Source organism: Gymnogyps californianus, chromosome 9, assembly GCF_018139145.2.
Source record: "Gymnogyps californianus isolate 813 chromosome 9, ASM1813914v2, whole genome shotgun sequence".
NCBI lineage: Eukaryota > Metazoa > Chordata > Aves > Accipitriformes > Cathartidae > Gymnogyps > Gymnogyps californianus.
In genome coordinates, this window is record NC_059479.1 from 11288671 (window position 1) to 11306910 (window position 18240).

An 18240-nucleotide genomic window follows, 5' to 3' on the forward strand; every position below is an offset into this window, starting at 1 on the left:
ACACCTCACCCAGCTGTAGCAAGGTACTTGGCAGGGGAGAAGCCAGCTCCTTCCTCTGGCACCCTCCTCCTTGCTGGAGCACCGCAGCCCCTTGAAAACCTTCCCTCTTTTCCTATTGAACATGCAACGCTGTGGGAATTGCTCATCTGAGCATAGCTGAGCTGAACAGGACAGGTCCAGCCTCAGTGACCAGCTGCTGGCCCTGGACCAGAGCTGTCAGCGCAGGACCCCGCCACATCTGGAAACGTTGGGTTTCCTGGAGCTGGAGCCATCTCGGGGCTGTGGTCAGCCAGGCACTGCTGTTCTGCCTTCAGAGCAGCCATGTATGTTTGGATCCCCTTCCCAACATCTGGCAGAAAGAAAGCATGCATCCATGTCAAACATAATATATTTATAGCAAAAATAGGCTTTTTCTGTAGCTTCCATACACAAGGTTTTCTCCCCATACATTTACGCAGTAAACAGGTCAACTGAAGCAGCGTGCGCTGGGCTGACTTGACAGCTGCCCTTGCTTCAGGCTCCCACTTATCATGGGTGGCCTCATTCTCCTTTCATGGCTGCTCTCCGGAGCCTGCGCCGGATCACTCGTACCTCCCCAGCCAGGGGCTGCGGCATGGGCAGGGAGCAGCCCTGGGACAGGGGGGAGCAGTGGTGCATGCTCCTGCCCGCTGGGCAGAGGGCAAGGCTGGTGCACAGGCTGCCTCTGTTCAAACGGGACAGCCCAGGGAGTCCCCCCAGCCCAGGTTCAAGGAGAAGCTTCCTGTAGCTTGCCTGTGCTGACCACAGGCTCCTCCACCATGCTGTTAAGCAGCAAGTGACTGGGCACAGGACCTCAGCCCTCTCATGGTGGTAAGAAGATACAGGCCACATTAACTCAGGAAGCCTCCCTTGTTCCTCCTGCCCCTCCGCTGATGGGAGGCAGAGGAGGGGCTTTGGGGCAAGCTCCTTGAGGACTGCCTAAAGTCCCCTGCAGAAACCTCCAGAGCCTGAACACTGTCAGAGACCTTCTCACCCCGCTGTCAGAGAAGGCAGAGCACTAGGGCACCCTGCCAGCAAGAGCTTCACAGTTTGGAGTTCACCTAGATCATCGCTTGTCCATCCCAGAGGGGTTTGGCACATAGACCCAAAGGGCAGGACACGTAGGCAGCAAGCGCATTCCCTTCCCATCCCGGGCTGGGTAAGGGCCCTTGCTCAGAGCCTGTGCTCCTCCCTGCCTGACCACGCAACTCAGGACATTGCAACGCACTTGTGAGCTGCCCGCGCTGTTCCCAAGTGAGATGCATCACCCCAATGAGGCCAGGCGCTGAAGGGTGGCTTGCAAGCAGGGCAGCCACTGCAGCACAGGGAAGGAAGCCAGCTCTCCCCTCTGCCCACCCTGTGGCAGCCAAGGCTCCTGCAGCGCCCAGGCAAGGAGCTTCTGCTTGTGAGGGAGCATCCCTCTAAACTGGCCCCAGTCCCCTCCTGCCTCCCTCTCCCCCAACATCTTTGGCAGTCCTCCCTGGACATATTCAAGTCTCCAGCATCACACCGACATCTCAGCAGCACGGACTTGCCTCACAGTTTGGTAATTGCACATAACAGGGCCACTCAGCAAGCCCCACGAGGGGTCGGAGCTGGGGCGGGGGGGGGGCAGGGAGGAACAAGACAGTCAAGTAAACTAAATTGAGTAATCCCTCGCCATCCGTCCCAGCGTGACAGGTCACGCACGAGTCCAGGGAGAAAGGATGCTGCCCGGCCCTGCCGCAGCGTAGCTTCCCCACCATCTAGGAGATCATGTACTGGGTGATGGCCTGCAATGCGTACAGCAGCTCTGCCTGCATTCGGGCTTCCAGGATGAGCAGGTTCACGTGGACCTAAGGGAGAAGCAAGAGAGGTTCAGGCAGCCACAGTGTGCTGCGGGCAGCGGTGCAAGCAAGCACCCACCTGGGCTATTGAGTCTTTTGGCATGGGACAAAATGCCACCAATTTTTCCAGCACAGGCAGCTGCCCTTTCCCCCTCCTCCCAGTCCTGCAGGCTGTGGCTGCCTCCCCGAGCTGCATGCTGGGGAGTCCCTGGCACACTAGGCACCAGCATGGTGGGCTGGCACTGGCATGGTCCCTGCCACCCACAGCAGCTGCTCCTGAGAGTTATGGCTGGACTGAGGGCTCACCTGGAGGCACTCACCGATGGGGTAATGGCCTTGGAGATCCCTGCGCTGCCAGTGGCCCCTGTGCTCATCACACTGTGGGCAGCCCCATGCCACGCTAAGTGCAACTCCTTACAAACAGCCAGTTTCCATTTCCCGCCCACCTGCCTCGGACTGGTGTGGTGGCTTAAAGGTTTCCCGTACACCCCCTGAAGCAGCCCAGCCTGCAGCCCCTGCCTGCTCCCGGCCCCACCGCAGCTGGTCTAGAGCCAAGGGCCAGCTGTCCCACCTTTTCACTGTGCTTGAACTGCTTCCAGAACCTATCAAACATTTCTGAGTTTGTCTTCTCTGGGTAGCAGGTTACAGTTTTAATGTAAACTTTGAGCATTCGCTCCAGGAGCTGATTCACTTCTGCGTAGTCATAGTCATCGTACCTGTGGGGAGCACAGGGACGAGTCACAGCCAGCATCGTGTCCCTACAGAGCAACTCACCCATAGTCTGCCCAGGGCATGGCACAGCCGCAGGGCAGGGGGACACACAGCAGTAGCCACCAGGCACTGAAGCCCCATCCCCAAAGCGCCCTGCCCTGGCCAGAGAAGCTGAGCATCTCTTCCCTGCCTGGCCCAACGTCCAGGCAGGTGATTCACCTCTGTCTCTTTTCCAAGCCCATCTGCAAGACAGCCTAAGTGCCCTACCCTCCTCCCGCCTGGGTAAGCTCGGTTTTCTCCCCTGGACCACGAGGTTGGTTTCCCTACCTAATGCCAAACATGCAGTGGATGTAGTTCCAGATGCCCCGCTTGAAGACAGAGGGTTCACAGCCCTGCCGCTTGGCCATGGCACTGCTTTGCAGACCATCCACCATCCGAAACTTCTCATCCAGGAGATGCCCAATGTCAGAGTAGAGCCGGTTGACCAGCGAGAAGCCATGGTCTTCCCAGGAGTAATCCTGTTGAGCACAGCAAGAGGCTTTCGCAACTGCAAAAAGGAGCTCAGGGCATGTTCCCAGGAAGAAGGGCTGGAGACCTCGGGACGCAGCAGAATTCAATAGGTTTGCTCTGGGGGTGGCTCTGCCACAAACCACAACATCCCTCATCAGGCAGCTTTTGAATGATTTTGACCCTTGCCTCCATGAGGGCAATGTGAAGAAATCAGCAGCCCTTGGGGACAAAATTCACCGGTCACCTCCCTCTCCCCAACCCTAGTGGGGCAGGTCCCCTCTCAGAGCTGAGCTTCCCCACTTGGGCATTTTGCAAAAGCAGCTGCACCAGATCCAGGCTGCATGGGCACCCCCGCGACCGTCTGCTCCCCACCAGGAGCAGAGAGGAGAGGCGGCAGCCCGGGCTGCTGCCCGCCGAGAGAGCAGGAACCTCACCTGGACTCTGAATACCTGCGTCTGATCGTCGTCACGCCGGGCAAAGTCCTGGTATCCAAAGTCAGGGTCCTGCATGTAACATGCAAGATTGGTGGCACCGGTGACTTCTCCGTCGGTATCTGTGAGCGGGGAGAGCCCTGCAGATGGGTCAGAGCAATGCTCAGCTGCCCTGTTCCCAGCAGGTGTCGAAAGCCGGGCCTTGCTGTGCCTCTTTGGGAAGCACCACTGCCTTCTTCTCCCCGCACCAGCATCCCAGGAGCCCCTCTCCAAACCGTACATCACAGAAAATGTAACTATAGACATGGGAGAGCAACACCCACATATGCCATATGAACTCCCATCCTGCACAGCCACCTCCGCTCCCTGCCCCTCACCTTCCTCTCGGTCCTGCTGCACCAGCCTCATCTCCTCCCTGCCCTCGGTCCCCACGTGGATCCGCTGCATGCGTTCCCGGAGGGAATCCAGCTCCATGCAGGAGTCCAGGGACTGTGCAGACACAGGCTCAGGGGTGAGGGCAGCGGTCCCAGCCGCACCCCCCATCCCCCAGTGGGCCCACCCTCGGGGGCTCACCCGCTTGCGGTTGATGCACAGCAGCTCCTGGCTGCAGCCGTTGCCGGCGGTGGCTTCGCAGAAGCACTGGTTCCCGGGTGACAAGGGCTTCAGCGAGCCTCGGCCCCCCGGCCCCTCATCCTGCTCACAGCCACAGCCGAAGACAAAGCTGGCGAGTGCGTGGCAGTGCGCCAAGAGGACGACAGCATGTACCAGCTCCGCCAGCGACCAGCTCCACTCACTGATTTTCAGCAGCTTCTGCAGGACACAGACAGACCAGCAATGCAACGCAGGCAGGCAGGCAGGGTGCCGGCACCCCCTGGGGATGGTGGTGTCCCCGCCACCACCCTGGTCCCTGGCTGATAGCCCCCCAACAATACCTCAATGTGCTCCTTGGTGATGAGCCATGGTCGGTGTGCCAGGATCTTGTTGATCTCGTTGAGGTTGCGAAGTTTGGGGGGGATGAAGTCGAGGCCGCGCAGCCACTGGGGATCACCCCCTGCCTGCAGGAACTGCAGCACATGCAGGTTCACCAGGTACCGGCACTGGTGCCGGGCGGCTGCCTGCAAGAGCAGCACGTCAGCATCCCTGTGCCACGCCGGCAGGACAGGTGTCCTGGGACCCTGCGCCCACCTCTCGCCCAAACTCCAGGACATCATGATTTTGGCTGCTGCAGAGAAGCCTGTGGCACAGGCTGTCTGCTGGATGGAGAGCGGGGAGCCTCACAGGGCTGAAGCAGAGCCCCCCGTCCCCTCTGCCAGCTCCCAGCGGGGCTCACCATGATGGCGATGTAATGCCGGCAGTCGAAGGGCAGCGGGCCGTCCATGTGCATCAGGTAGTGCTGCGTCTTGAGGAAGCTGTCGAGGTACTGTGGGTGGTAGCCCATCTGCTGGGTCACCGCCTCCAGCCGCCCCCAGCTCGCCAGCACCTTCACGAAGAGGAACTGGGGGCGCTCAGGGTCGCCACCAGACATCTTCACTACCTGTGGGGAATGCACTCTGCTTAGTTCTCCCCAGAGCAGCCCCCACTGCAGCAGCCCACCCCAGCCAAGCCCACGCTCTGTGAGGGGCTGGGATCCCCTCTCCCAGCTTGGTGCTCCCAGAAGGGACGCCATCAGGTCAGAGGCCACTGCAGAGTGCTCGGGCTCAGGTCAGGGAGCTGGGCAGGGCACTGCTCAGTGGGGTCACTGCTAGCAGAAGGACAGGCTGCAAGAAACACAGGTTGGTCTCTGCCTGGGAGAGGGCATTGCCTGGTGAGCAGAAGCAAAGGGGAAACTAGGAGTGATGTTTCCTTGCAGCCTTAGAGGCAAATGCAAGGCTGGAGCAGGAGAAACGTGACAGATGAAAGACCTCCCAGAATGGAGCGGCCCATCAGCCTTACCACCAGGCACCTGCACTGCCAGCACCGAGCCCTCCCGCCCAGGACTGGGATGAGGGGAGAGCTGTGAAGCCAGCTGAGCTGCTCCCAGGTTCCTGCCCTGGCAAGCCAAGGGGCAAGCGATGTCCTGGCACCTGTCACGCAATCCGGAGCACACAGATGGGCTCAGAGGTCTCCCCACGCGCTGCCCAAGGAGACAGTGTGGGAGCTGATCCCGCAGCACATGGGTGCGTGGCACAGCTGGCACCAGGTGCACCCACCGGTGAAAACACAGATGGGCAACTCAGCGAGGGGGGTCCATACATCCGCAGCAGCACCCGCCCCAGCCCTGAGCCGGTGCCCCAGCCAAGCACAGCCCCGAGCCACACCGCCCCCACCCCTCCCGAGAGGGTGGTGGGAGCAGAGGGCGGGGATGTGCAAAAGGTGCCCGGGCAGCTGCTGCGCTCCAATGGCCCCACTGCCACACCTCCCACCTGACAGCGGGGTCTGCACCCGCAGCCCGCCCGTGCCAAGGCACAGGCGCAGCAGGTGCTAACCCTTGTCACACAGAAAGTAACAGCTCCCATTCGCGTGCGGGAGCCCAGGCAGCACCCTCAGGGTGCACCTCCCATCCCGGGCTCAAACCAAAATCTCCTCTGGGAGCAACTGGCCCTGCTGACACCACCATCATCTTCCCCTGACCTGTCTCTCTGGTGTAGTCACCCGAAGGCTGGTGACCGGGGCACGGTGACCACAGTGGCACAGCAGCAAACCAGGAGCATGTCTGCAAACCAGCCCCTGCTCCACCATGACCCCAGGTTGCCACTGCTGGCCAGGACACATGCACAGCCCTTGGAGCCCCGACCAGAAACCCTGATGCCCCGTGCACCTCACCTTGCCAGCAGCTATCTTGCCAATCAGAGAGCTACATCAGGCCTTAGTTTCTGCAGCAGCTCGGCGTGCTGCCACAAGGCAACCCAGAGGGTCGGGGCAGAACTGGTGGGGATGGCAAAGCCACGGGGCATGGAGCGGAGCACCGTGGGGTGAGGGGGAGGCAGAGCGGGGCTGAGCCACGCAGCAGCATGGAGCAGTCACACCTGCAGAGGCAGCGCAGGAAGCAGTTCTGGCTGTTTTCTGCCATCCTGCACTTCTGACGAACACACCATCGCTCAGGTGTCAAGAGATTTACTTGATGCCATTTGGAGCTTCCTCTTCACTTTTGGCCAAAGGGGTCCAAAAAAACCCCCCAAACTCAAATTAAAATGGGGAGGGATGAACAGCACCAGCTTCTCTGTCCTACGGGAGAATGTGCAAACCCGAAGTGACCTGCGAAAGTGCCCCACAAAGTCCCTCTGCTCGGGGAAATGAGCTGCCCTGAGGACACCCATGGGGCTACAGCCACTGGTCTTCTGGTGGGCAGAGGTGGAGGAGCCAGGGGCCCTTCCGCTCCCCTCAGGGGAAGGTGCTCCCCAGCGAGGAGCCATGTGACCAGCCCACAGCTCAGACTCCAGCTCTGCCAGCTCTCCTCGCTCTGCTTGTCCAGGTGATGATGGAGCGAAGGACCAGGCAGACATGGGTTGGAAGGGGAGGATGAAGGAAGGGGAGGATGAAGGAACGTGCAGAGCAGCCCCCCACCTCAGCCGGGCTCTCCTGCCTGCTCCCCATGGCACCGGCTCAGCCCAGGGTCTCTCCTGCCAGCACCAGCCACGTCCCCCCAGCCTTGCCTCCCCAGCCTCTCGCATTGCCTCCAGTGCCACCTTCCTCACCCTCCCCGGCCGTAACCCTCCTCCTCCTCCCCTGCGCCCACTCGCAGCCCTGGGCGGTGGGAGCATCGCCTCCCTCCCTGGGGGTGCTTTCATGTGTCCAAGCGCCCTGAAGCCCAACAGGCACCCCAACCCCGTACCCACTGCCAACCTCACCTCCTCCCTGCCCGGACAGGTGCTGCCGGGGGAACGATGCCCCGGCGCTGCCCGGCCAGCCAATCTCCGGGCAGCAGTTTGCATGTAAAGTAGGCAGGAGGATGGAGGAGCCCAGCCTGTCCTGCACCCTGCGACGGGGAGCAAGCTCGGGCAGCGCCGGCAGCCGCGGGAGAGGGGTCGCGGGACCCCGCCTCGCCCCCCGCCTGGCCAGGCAAGACTCCGCAGTGTGAACCCCGCCACCCCCCGGGGCTCCATCCCTCCGCGAAGCGAGACCGCGGCTCCGTCGGTACCGGTGGCTCCGCCGGTGATGCTCGCTGGGGACGCGGCCGCGGCGGGCACCTCTCGCTCGGCTCCCCGCCCCGGTTCTCGAGGGGACGGGGAAAGTGCTAGTGCCCGCGGCAGGGTTCCCCACGGCGGTGCCGGGCCCGGTGCCGGCGGCCGGTAACCGGGGCCCCATTGTGCGGGTGGCGGCAGCGGCAGCGCCCCCGGTGCGCGGCGCGGGCAGTGCAGGCGGAGAGAGAAAAACAAGTTTGATTGGCAGTGATGGAGGCACGGCGCCTCCTGCATCCCGCACAAAGGGGACGGGGACGGCGCCGCCGCACCGGCACCGGTACCGGGCCGCCAGCCACCGCATCGGGAGAGCGCGGCCCCCCCAGCCCCGCGCACGGCCGGCGGGCGGCGGGTACGCCCTGGCCTGCTGGTGCCGCAGCCAGCCCGGGCCGGTGGCGGCGAGCAGGGCCGAGCTCGGTGCTCCGGTACGGGCTCCGGTGGCAGCGGGGCGGGTCCTACCTGCCCCGGCAGCCGCTGGCACCGGCTTCCTCGGCGGTGCTCCACGCTCTGGGGACACACGATCATGGTGAGCCCGTGCCGTGCCGTGCCGTGCCGTGCCGTGCCGTGCGCAGTACCGGTGACCGGCGCCGGCCCTGCCTGCCCCGTCCCGGCCGCCGGCAGCGCTGAGCCGGGCACCGCGGCAGCCCGAACCGTGGGGGGCGTGCCCGCCGCTCCGCCTCCACCAATCACGCCGCGAGGGGGCGGAGCCGCCGGCGCCGTGCCCCCAATCGGCCGAGAGGAGGCGGAAGCCCGGCGCACCACGTGGGCAGGGGTGGAAATTTACCCGTCCGTCAAGCGCGGAGGCCCCGCCCACCTCGGGCAGGGGGCGGGGCCGGATCTGCCCGCCGCTGGGGGCGCTGCGGGGCCGGGGGGGGAGGCCTGTCCCCGCGTCCCCCTGTCCTCGTCCCCTCCCTCGGCTGCCACCCGCCCGTCCCCAGTGATGGCCACAGCCCCGGGCAGTGCGTGGGGGGGATGGCCCCAGCCTTTATCGAGCCTCAGCGCCGCCTGTCCCGCTGGCCTGTCCCCGGCCATGCTCTGGAGGGTGAGGCCACCTTGTGCCAGGTCCCCTCCGTCCCCGCTCTGCCTGGGCCTTGCCCCGACGCCTTCCCCTGCATGGAGAGGCATGGTGTTGGGGGCTGCGGGGGGTGGGGTGGAGGGGCGTGGGGACAACAGGGCACGAGGATGTGGTCACGGGGATGGCAGGGCAGGGGGATGGAGTTTGAGGGTGGTGGAGGACAGGGCAGTGGGACATGAGGGTGACGGGGCATGGGGACAGCAGGGATGGGGACAGGGAAGTAGGCCATAAGGGTGATGACATGTGGGGACAACGGCATCGGGACCAGACAGCAGGGCACAAGGGTGACAGGGCGTGGGGACAGCAGACATGGGGACAGGAGAGCAGGGCACAAAGGAGACAGGGGCTGGGGACAGCAGGCATGGGATTAGGACAGCTCCTGCTGTGAGCTGCATGCCCACGAGGTGCTGGAGGCCACAGGGGTGGGAAGGTCCCCTGGGCAGGGCTGGTCTGTGGCTGACAGTGTCCCTCTGTCCCCAGGGCAAAGATAGCCTTGGTGAAGGTGGGCAAGGCCACGCTGGCCACCCTGGGGGCCACCGGCAGCCCCTTACCACTCCTCGGCCTTGCACTGTGGAGGGCAGTGTCTCCGTGTCGAGCGTCCTTTCCTCCAGCATCTTTGGGGCGACAGTCTGCCTCCTGTGCAGGCGCTCGCCCTGCAGCCACAGGGCCTCTGCTGCCAGAGATGCCCCCCGGCCCCAGCGCTGGGCCCCCACACCTGTGCCCACCTGCTCGGCTGCTCCTGTCCCCTCGCCCACCTGTCAGCACTGGGCTGGGGTGCTCCAGGAGGGACGTGAAGGACCAGCACACATGCTCCTCCTCGGTCCCTGTGGGACGGCCTCGTGGTCGCTCCTGCCTGCTGCGCCCCACCACCCCATGCACTGCTGGGACCCCCAGGCACAGGGAAGCTCCGCTTGCCTGGACACCTACCAGGTGCTTCGAACTCCACCCTGTACACACAGTAGGTCCCGCACACCTGGAGGAACTTGCTGGCCCTCTTGCTCAGGCTGGTCACCTGGAAGAGCAGCTTGGGGGTGCCCAGCTCGTCACACAGGTCAATGACATCTGGAAAAGCTGGGGGAGGCAGGAGGTGGGCTCCCGGCATGGTAAGCCGGGGACCCCCCGCCTCACTGCTGCACCCACGCCACGGGGAGCCTGTGCGGCATCCCACTGGAGATGGGATGAAGCGCTGGTGCTGCTGCCAAGGCAGGGGGGGAGCTGCAGCCCGGCAGCCAGGGCTCACCCGTGCCTGGGATTCCCACCATCCTCCTCACGTAGGAGAGCAGCCGCAGGATGGCGCAGTTGGTGTTGGCCAGAAAGCTCTGGTCAGCTGCAGGGAGAGCGAGGGTGGCTGAGGGCAGCAGGTGGCCCTGGCAGCCTGCTTGTGGTGGGTTCACCCTGGCTGGATGCCAGGTGCCCACCAAAGCCGCTCTGTCGCTCCTCCTCCTCAACTGGACGGGGGGAGAAAATAAAACGAAAGGCTCGTGGGTCGAGATAAGGACAGGGAGAGATCATTCATCAATTACCATCACAGGCAAAACAGACTCGACCTGGGGAAAAATTAATTTAATTTATTACTAGTCAAATCAGAGTAGGATAATGAGAAATAAAACCAAATCTTAAAAACACCTTCCCCCCACCCCTCCCTTCTTCCCGGGCTTAACTTTACTCCCGAATTCTCTACCTCCTCCCTCCCAGCAGTGCAGGGGGATGGGAATGGGGGTTGCGGTCAGTTCATCACATGTTGTTTCTGCTGCTCCTTCCTCCTCAAGGGGGAGGACTCCTCACACTCTTCCCCTGCTCCAGCGTGGGGTCCCTCCCATGGGAGACAGTCCTCCATGAACTTCCCCAAAGTGAGTCCTTCCCATGGGCTACAGTTCTTCACGAATTGCTCCAGCGTGTGTCCCTTCCACGGGGTGCAGTCCTTCAGGAACAGACTGCTCCAGCGCGGGTCCCCCGCGGGGTCACAAGTCCTGCCAGCAAACCTGCTCCAGCCTGGGCTCCTCTCTCCATGAGGCCACAGGTCCTGCCAGGAGCCTGCTCCAGCGTAGGCTTCCCACGGGGTCACAGCCTCCTTCGGGCATCCACCTGCTCCAGCGTGGGGTCCTCCATGGGCTGCAGGTGGATATCTGCTCCACCGTGGACGTCCATGGGCTGCAGGGGGACAGCCTGCCTCACCATGGTCTTCCCCACGGGCTGCAGGGGAATCTCTCTGCTCCGGCGCCTGGAGCACCTCCTCCCCCTCCTTCTTCACTGACCTTGGTGTCTGCAGAGTTGTTCCTCTCACATATTCTCACTCCTCTCTCTCGCTGCGACTGCTACTCCCCTGTAACTTCTTTTCCCTTTCTTAAATATCCTATCACAGAGGCGCTACCACTGTTGCTGATGGGCTCGGCCTTGGCCAGCGGCGGGTCTGTCTTGGAACCTGCTGGCATTAACTTTATCAGACATAGGGGAAGCTTCTAGCAGCTTCTCACAAAAGCTACCCCTGTAGCCCCCACGCTACCAAAACCTTGCCACGCAAACCCAACGCACTGCTGTAGATGAACATGCCGCCGCTGCGAGCCCGGGCCGGCGGGGCTGGAGCCCGCCCCGCGGCGTTTGTGAGGTCAGAGGTGGGCGGGGCGCGGGGCTCCCCCGACGCTTCCCCGGGACCCTGCGAGCCGGGCCCGGGCGAGCCCCCAGCGCAGCAGGGCGAGAAACCCGGGGCGCAGGCGAAGGAGCGGCGAGGCCCCGGAGGGACAGCCAGGCTTGCCCCGTGCCCCAGGGGCAGCGGTCCTCGGGGCCGGGGGTGACATGGTGGCTTGGTGTGTGAGCCGGCACAGGCAGGACGCAGGAACAACCATAAAACCACGGATGAAATGCAAAGAGTAAATTTAATTTCTTTACCTCGCCGACCAGGGGATCCCCCAAGCAGCGCCCGGGCAGAAGCACACAAGCAGGGATGCAGGCACTGCGGAGCTCGGTCCATGCTAGAGGATCGCCGAACCTGCTGCTTTCGCCTGTTTATCGGGGATTCGTGCAGGCGGAGTTTACCACTGTGTTTTGATCTTTCCTACAACAGGGCAGGAATCTCAAGCATGTTCAATAGGGTGCCTCTAAGTCTATCACAAGCCTATGTTATCTAAACACAGATGTTCTACTTGTCAAACACACAAGGCTAAACAACAATTAGTATGATATATGTGTTTTTCTACACCCCAGCTGCAAGTCACTTGAGCATGTTTACAATCCTCGCCAATCTTCCATTATTTTCCCACATTTGGCCCCTCTGGCCCTTGGCGCTCCTCAGCCCCAGTGTCGCCATTGGTCAGCCGGTGGCTCCCGCCTGCTTGGCTGCAGCTGGGCTTGGCATCAGCTAGGGTTGGGCCCCTGGGCTGCCCCCTCACCGGGACACATCCTTGGGTATGCTTGCAGGCACCTGGGAGCAGGGAGGGGGGCTTGGCAAGCCCCCAGCAGCTACAACGCACCCAGCACGGGGGCCCACGAGAGAGGAGTGTGGGAGCCCGTCAGCCCTCCCATGGCTCTGCTCCGCCACAGCAACCCTGCGAGGGATCCTGCGCGCAGCAGGGCTTGTGGTGGGATGTCACCCTGCCCTCCTGCATGCCCCAAGGACAGGGCAGGTGCTGGCACACTGTGTGGTGCGCCCAGTGTGCTGCAATGCACCCAGAGCAGTACCCAGTGCACCCTATGCATCACACAGAGCACCCGGTGCAACAAGTAGTACACCCAGGGTGCTACACACTGCACCCCGTGCACCGCCCAGTGCATCCATTGCACCACCCAGTGCACCCAGTGCACTGTGCAGTGCACCCAGCACACTGTGCTCACCTAGCACCCTGCAGTGCAGTATAGCCGCTGTGTTGCGGGGGGCTGAGTGTGGCCATGGCAGGGAGCAGGGCTGGGGTTCCTGGGCATTTGGAGGAGGCAGGATGGGAGTGGGGAGTGAGGCCTGTGAGGCAGCAACGTTTCGGGGAGCGGGGGTGCAGAGCGTGCGGGGTGCAGGGGCGCAGGGGTGTGTCACACTCCCACGTAGCTGTTCTTGTAGGGGCTGTGCTCGTGGGAGGCAGCTGGGTCGCCGGGCATCACAGATGGTGGGTGGTTGCTGCCCTCCCAGACGGGCTCGTAGCTGTCCTTGGGGGGCAGCTCATTCACGTAGCAGATGTTCTCGCTGTAGTTGGACTTGAAGCTCTCCACAACATCTTTGGGGACTCCGGCCCATTCCTCCGGGGAGCAGAGCAGGGTAAGAGGAGCCACCACCCAGCCCAGCCCCAACCCCACGAGGCAAGGGGTGAGCCTGGGGCAGGGCTGCCCGCAGCCACCTTACCTGGAAGTTGCCGTTATGGGTGATGAAGAGCTCATCAAAGTTCTTGCTGGGGTTGGGGATTTGGGGCATGAGGATGACCCACACCCTGCGTGGGAGAGATGTGTTGGAGGGGAAGAGCCGCAGCGCTGCTGCCCCCCACCAGCCCCCCACACTCACCTTTCCATGCGCACCAGCAGGACAACAAGGACCAGCAAGAGCAGGCAGAAGGCAATGGGGATCAAGACCGTGTGGATCCAGAACCAGTGCAGCTGCTCCTCCGCCGCGCCTGGAAAGATCCAGGGTTACACGGACCTCCGGCCAGTGCACTGCCACAGCAGTGGGGTAGACACACTGGTGGCCCTTCATGGGTGGCCATGGGAGCTCGACATTGTCCATGGCTCAGCTGGAAGCGCAGGATGGAGAAAGGGCCCATCCCCAAGCCCTGCCGCGCTGTCACCACAACTGGCTGGTGACCCTGTCCTGAACCAGCCATGCCAGAGCAGCCCCCCAGGGCTAAGAAACCCCTGGCAAAAGTAAGCAGGTCCCGCTGGTTGGGGGTGTTCAGCTTCCAGAAGTGCAAAGGATGCAGGGGCCAATGCCGCTGCCTGCGCCCCAGGCACCCAGATGGGTCTCGCCCCTACAGCTGCTACCTCGGGCCAGTTTTCCACTTGTTTGGCCATCCGTTGCCTGCTGAGCCCCACCATGCCCCAGCCCATCCCATCCCACCACAGCCCCCAGGACCTACCCTTGCTGCCCCATACTATGGGGACACTCCACTCGCTCCACAGCTGGGTGCTGCCGCAGTAGCTGTTGATCTTGCTGCGGACGTAGAAGGTGTAGTACTTCTCATAGTCCACGCTGGGGAAGGAGAAGACGTCTCCTTTCACCCGGTGCTCCTGCAGAGAGACGTAGGCCATGCGATGAGGGCCAGCACTGCTGTGGAGACTGGTGCATGGCTCGTCCCTAGGCACAACCGTGAGGGTGCCGCATCCAGGGGGCTCTCACCGTCCAGCTGGTGTCCTTGTTGCTCTTGTACTTGACGGCGTGCTCCAGGCACTGGGCTTTGGGGTACGGGGAGCTCCAGGTCAGCTGCAGCTGGTTGCTGCTCATGTTGCGGATGGTCAGGTTGACAGGCGCCTCCGGTTTCACTGCAAGGCACAGGTGATGCCCGGTGAGTGCCGTCCCCATGCCCTGGTGGCCCTACCACCAGCCGGGACATGATGGGGCAGCCCTGGGGACCCACAGCCCCACAGAGGAGAGTGGGTGCCCCCCACCACTCCGTACCCAGGTCCTGCAGCTCCATACGCTCACTGGGGATCTCCAGGGTCCTGCCGCCGACGCTGGCATTGACGAGGACATGGAAAGGCTGGAACTGGATGATCTCGCTCTGGTTGAAGTAGCAGCCAATGCTGACACCCCGGTCCTGCAGGTAGTGCTTGCACTCCACCACGGGGGACCTGTTCTCGTACCTGTGCCGCAGCAGGTTACCGGGGCTCCCCGAGACCCTGCACGCCCCAGCCCTCCCTGGGACCCCTCTCCCCAGCACATCCCATCCCACTTGCCCTCAAGACAGAGCCTCTCCCACCCTCAGCTCAGGGAAGAGGAGCAGGCTGATGCTGGGACCAGCAATGCTGGCAGGAGCCTCCCGTGCAGGGGGGCTGGCCATGGCGCAGGGGCACCTACCAGTAGTAGAGGGAGTAGTTGGCTGTGAGCGTCTCTCTGCTCCCCCACGTGCAGGTCATGTACTCCTCGTTGAAGAGGACACACTCCACCCCTGCAGGGGACAGACACCACTGGGGACCACGGTGGTGGGCGGCTGTGCCAGGGCCCAGGGGTGCACTGGGGAGACACGCCACATGCCAAGGGTCCCTACACATCCCCGTCAGCCTTCTTCTGTGTGAGCCAAACAAGCCCAGCTCTTCCCAGTGGAGCTGCAGTGCAGCCTGCCTGTAATGCCGGGCCCCCACCACCCCGTTCACACATGCTGTGCCAGTGATGTCTGGGCTGCCAGCAGCCCCACACCTTCCTCCAAAGGACCAAGCAGCTGTCCCTCCTGCATCCATCCTGTTGGCTCCTCATGCTGTGGATGTGGTGTTTCACCCTGATTCCTCCATCCACTCCCCTTAGTCACCCCATGGCTGCTGTTTGCAGCCCCTGGCACTGTGAGACAGGATGGAAACCGCTCCCTGCCAACCCATTTTGCTTGTCCCATGAGAAAATCAGAGGGTTTCCAGGATTTGTGCCTGATGTCTCCATCCTGGCGAAATTCATCTTGCTGTTACCCTTTTGGGTGCTTGCAGGTGCCCATGTGTCCCTGTGTCTGGGTGATGGGGGCTATGCTGGGCTGTGCTTCCCACCACAGCCCCTCCACCACAGGGCCAGGGGCCGAGCCCTGGCGGTTTGATCTCTGCAGGAAACACCGCCGAGCCCCAGGAGGCTAAGCAGCCGCTCCAGGCACCCACGCCAGCTCCTCTGCCCCCTCCTTCCGCTGCGCTGTGCCAGCCCGATCCTGCCCACGCAGCCAGAGGCCACATCCTGGGCTGGCTGGGGGCTGCAGGGCCACCGGGGTGGTGCCGGTCCCCACGTCAGTTATGATGCCGCAGTCCGCTCTGGCGGCCGCGGGCACGGCTCGCTGCGGGACGAGCTCCTCCGATGGACTGAGGTGCCTCGCAGAGCCCTTGCAAGTGCCAAACCAGCTGCTGGCGGCTGAGAGCTGTCCTGGAGGCTCCCAGAAAATGGGATTTTTCCCCCTAAAAATCAGGCAATGGGATACCTGGTCACTTCCGAGGTCCAAACTCATCAGCCAGCACTGCGGGGGCAGGAGAAAGCCAGAGCTGGGCTTTCCTGGGTTGTAATGCAACGGAACAAACAGGCTGCGCTCCGGCTGTTTCCACATGTGAAGATGGAGGGTAACTTCCCGGCAGCCCAGGAAGTCCAGGGATACGGAGGGGCTGCATTTCCACAGAAAGCTAGTGTTTTACTGACAGCCAGACAAGAAGTTGATTTTTTCTTGGAAAATGACAGCTGGGGCAAGGGTGCTAGGTGGAAAAAGGAGCCGCTGTCCCCCGTCCCCTGTCCCCTGCCTGTGCGCGGCACCGCTGACATGACCAGGATGGAAAGGGTGGCTGGTGCAGATCCGCCAGCTGCTGCCCTGCCCGGCTGATGCACAGGGCCGACAGGATCTGCGCATCGCATCCTGCCGCTGCCCCCCACCCTGGCCTGCCACGGGGGACCCCCATGGCCACGGTCCCTCCCGGCAGCGCTGCCTGCAGGGCTGGCAGCCCCAGAGCCAGCAGAGCTGCGGGGCTGGGAGCTGTGGGGCCAGTAGAGCCATGGGGCCAGGAGCTGTGGAGCCAGGAGAGCTGCAGGGCCGGTAGCCATGGGGCCAGTGGTGCCAGCGATGCTCCAGTGCCAGGGTGGGAGCAAGGACACCCAACGTGGCTCCCTGGCACAGCCCGGCTCTCCCGGCAGCCTCACTGCAAGGGGCCATGTAGGTGCCAGGGGTCCCGGGGCGCACTGGGGGGTTGCGGGGTCTCTGGCGCATGCCCCAACGGCTCACTGGCCCACACAGCCCCACATCCTGTCCTCCTCGCCCGCCATCACTGGTGAGTGACATCCCCCAGCCCCACCACCCTTGGGGCACTGTGGCCTCCCGCCCCCCCTGGGGCCCATGTGCCCTCTTACCTGGGGGGCTGTGGGCAGCAGCAAGGTAGGGACCCAGCCCACAGAGGAGGAGGAGGATGGGCGCAAGGAAGGTGCCAGGCACCGCCATGGTGAGGCGAGCCGTGGGGCGCATGCGAACAGCCTCTGCGCACAGCCCACCGCGCAGGGCTGCCAGCTTCCGCACCCGCGCCGCTTCCTGCCCCACGGCACCGCCTGCTGCCAAGGGGCCCACCCCACGCGGCACCCCACGGGTCACTCCAATGGGGTCCCATGGCTGACCCCAGTGGGGCCCCATGGCTCATTGCACTGGGGCCCCGCCACCCTTCCTGCCCAGGCCCCACAGCTCACCCCTCCGGGCCTGCCCCACCAGGACCCTCCGTTTCATCCCGCCGTGTTCCCACAGCTTACCTCGCCATGCCACAGGGGTCACCCCCACAGGCTTCGCCCCCAGGAGCAGGGCCGGTGTGGGAATCCCAACCCACGGCCGACCATGGGTGTCCTGGGCTGGGTCCCTGAGAACTGGGCAGAACTGGGAAACACTGGGGGAGTCCTGGGGGGCAGCTATGGAGAGACAGTCACGAAGTGGCTCATGGGGGCAGCTGTAGGGAGTTGGGGGCAGTTATGAGAGGTGGTCGTGGGGGCTAGTGATGGTGCCAGTGATGGGGGCAATGACGGGGGGGACGGTCATGGGTGCAGCGATGAGGGTGTGGTCGGGGGGACGGTGGCCGTGGGGCCGCAGGGAGAGGTGTCCCGGACAGCGGGGGCAGCTGGGGCGGTGGGCTGCGGGGCAGTGCTGGGGGCAATGATGAAAGTAGCCGGGGGGGGGTACGGTCCTGAGGGGGTACGGTCCGGAGGGGGTGGTCACGTGACATCAGCCCGGCGCGCCGCCGGCGCAGCGCCTCTGCCAGGGGGCGCCGCGCGCCCCTCGGGCCGCCCCGTCCGTCTTCGACACTTTCCGCCTCTGCTCGGCACAGACTCGGGCCCGCCTCGGGGGCGCTCGGGACTCTTCGTCCTTCCTCGGCCAGACTTCGGGACGCTCCGGCTTCTCTCGGTGACGCCCGTGACAGCGTCGCGTCGCTCGGGCCTCTCCGGCGGCGCTCGGGCGGCCCCGGCGCAGGGCGCAGGCGCGGGCCGCCGCGGCGGTTCTTGTTGTGGCCCGGCCGCCTCTGCCCGACCGCCGGCCGGCCCGGGATGGCGGCCTTCGGTGTCCTCAGCTACGAGCACCGCCCGCTCAAGCGCCCACGCCTCGGCCCGCCCGACGTCTACCCGCAGGATCCCAAGCAGAAGGAGGTGCGAGGGCCAGGAGCGTGGGGGGACCCGGGGTGCGGGGCCGCCGTGCCGGGGCTGGCCGTCAGGAGGCCCCGGAGGTGCGCTGGGAGCCCCCCGGGGAGGGCCTGGGGTGGGGATAGGGAGCCCTGCGTCCCCGTGGTGGCTGGGCGTGAGGGGCCCGTCCTGCCGGGTCCCCCGGTTGTGGGTGGGGGGCCTGGCTGAGGGACTCTTGGTTCCTGTGTCCCGGCACTTGCCTGGGGCGCTGCCTGGCAGCGAG

The 18240-nt window shown here is 64.0% G+C and overlaps 4 protein-coding genes across 6 annotated transcripts in view; 1 reads left to right on the forward strand and 3 right to left on the reverse strand.

Moving 5' to 3' along the window:
• Positions 1–370: 370 nt before the first annotated feature.
• Positions 371–8203, reverse strand: LOC127019735 (sestrin-3-like). Of its 2 annotated transcripts, XM_050901922.1 has the most exons (9): positions 8113–8203; positions 4827–5030; positions 4429–4611; positions 4070–4306; positions 3874–3985; positions 3500–3618; positions 2883–3073; positions 2416–2560; positions 371–1853 (listed from the first exon to the last, which is right to left on the reverse strand). In XM_050901922.1, the coding sequence occupies exons 1-9, from the start codon at positions 8176–8178 to the stop codon at positions 1764–1766; spliced, it is 1347 nt and encodes a 448-aa protein (XP_050757879.1). In that variant the 5' UTR covers positions 8179–8203; the 3' UTR covers positions 371–1763. The 2 variants fall into 2 exon arrangements, with proteins under 2 accessions (XP_050757879.1, XP_050757878.1); XM_050901921.1 differs by having other exon boundaries at positions 3500–3636; positions 3874–4306.
• A 445-nt stretch (positions 8204–8648) lies between these two features.
• Positions 8649–11276, reverse strand: C9HXorf65 (chromosome 9 CXorf65 homolog). The gene is made up of 6 exons (XM_050902018.1): positions 11261–11276; positions 9969–10055; positions 9656–9790; positions 9484–9552; positions 9280–9398; positions 8649–8762 (listed from the first exon to the last, which is right to left on the reverse strand). Exons 1-6 carry the CDS (start codon positions 11274–11276, stop codon positions 8649–8651), a joined length of 540 nt encoding a protein of 179 aa, XP_050757975.1.
• A 1268-nt stretch (positions 11277–12544) lies between these two features.
• On the reverse strand, positions 12545–16803 carry IL2RG (interleukin 2 receptor subunit gamma). The gene is made up of 8 exons (XM_050901749.1): positions 16716–16803; positions 14715–14805; positions 14316–14500; positions 14037–14179; positions 13777–13927; positions 13209–13317; positions 13053–13137; positions 12545–12949 (listed from the first exon to the last, which is right to left on the reverse strand). Exons 1-8 carry the CDS (start codon positions 16801–16803, stop codon positions 12746–12748), a joined length of 1056 nt encoding a protein of 351 aa, XP_050757706.1. The 3' UTR covers positions 12545–12745.
• Positions 16804–17885: 1082 nt separating this feature from the next.
• The window catches only part of MED12 (mediator complex subunit 12), a 37574-nt gene continuing 37219 nt past the window's right edge, over positions 17886–18240 (forward strand). For both annotated transcript variants that reach the window (XM_050901610.1, XM_050901611.1), the window contains exon 1: positions 17886–17984. In XM_050901610.1, coding sequence (XP_050757567.1) covers positions 17886–17984 — 99 coding nt within the window. The remainder of the gene's footprint in view (positions 17985–18240) is intronic.

What these genes read in the sequence shown, in the direction of transcription:
- LOC127019735 (XM_050901921.1), bottom strand. Translation starts at nt 8,178, where the DNA reads ATGATCGTGTGTCCCCAGAGCGTGGAGCACCGCCGAGGAAGCCGGTGC. An exon ending in GCCAGCGGCTGCCGGGGCAG is followed by an intron (nt 5,031 to 8,112) that starts GTAGGACCCGCC and finishes CATTCCCCACAG; the next exon opens with GTAGTGAAGATGTCTGGTGG. An exon ending in CGCAGGTATTCAGAGTCCAG is followed by an intron (nt 3,074 to 3,499) that starts GTGAGGTTCCTG and finishes TGTGCTCAACAG; the next exon opens with GATTACTCCTGGGAAGACCA.
- C9HXorf65 (XM_050902018.1), bottom strand. An exon ending in GGTGGGAATCCCAGGCACGG is followed by an intron (nt 9,791 to 9,968) that starts GTGAGCCCTGGC and finishes CAGCTTTTCCAG; the next exon opens with ATGTCATTGACCTGTGTGAC. An exon ending in GGTGGAGTTCGAAGCACCTG is followed by an intron (nt 9,553 to 9,655) that starts GTAGGTGTCCAG and finishes GCCGTCCCACAG; the next exon opens with GGACCGAGGAGGAGCATGTG.
- IL2RG (XM_050901749.1), bottom strand. Translation starts at nt 16,803, where the DNA reads ATGGCGGTGCCTGGCACCTTCCTTGCGCCCATCCTCCTCCTCCTCTGT. An exon ending in TGCTGCCCACAGCCCCCCAG is followed by an intron (nt 14,806 to 16,715) that starts GTAAGAGGGCAC and finishes TGTCCCCTGCAG; the next exon opens with GGGTGGAGTGTGTCCTCTTC. An exon ending in CATAGTATGGGGCAGCAAGG is followed by an intron (nt 13,318 to 13,776) that starts GTAGGTCCTGGG and finishes GGATCTTTCCAG; the next exon opens with GCGCGGCGGAGGAGCAGCTG.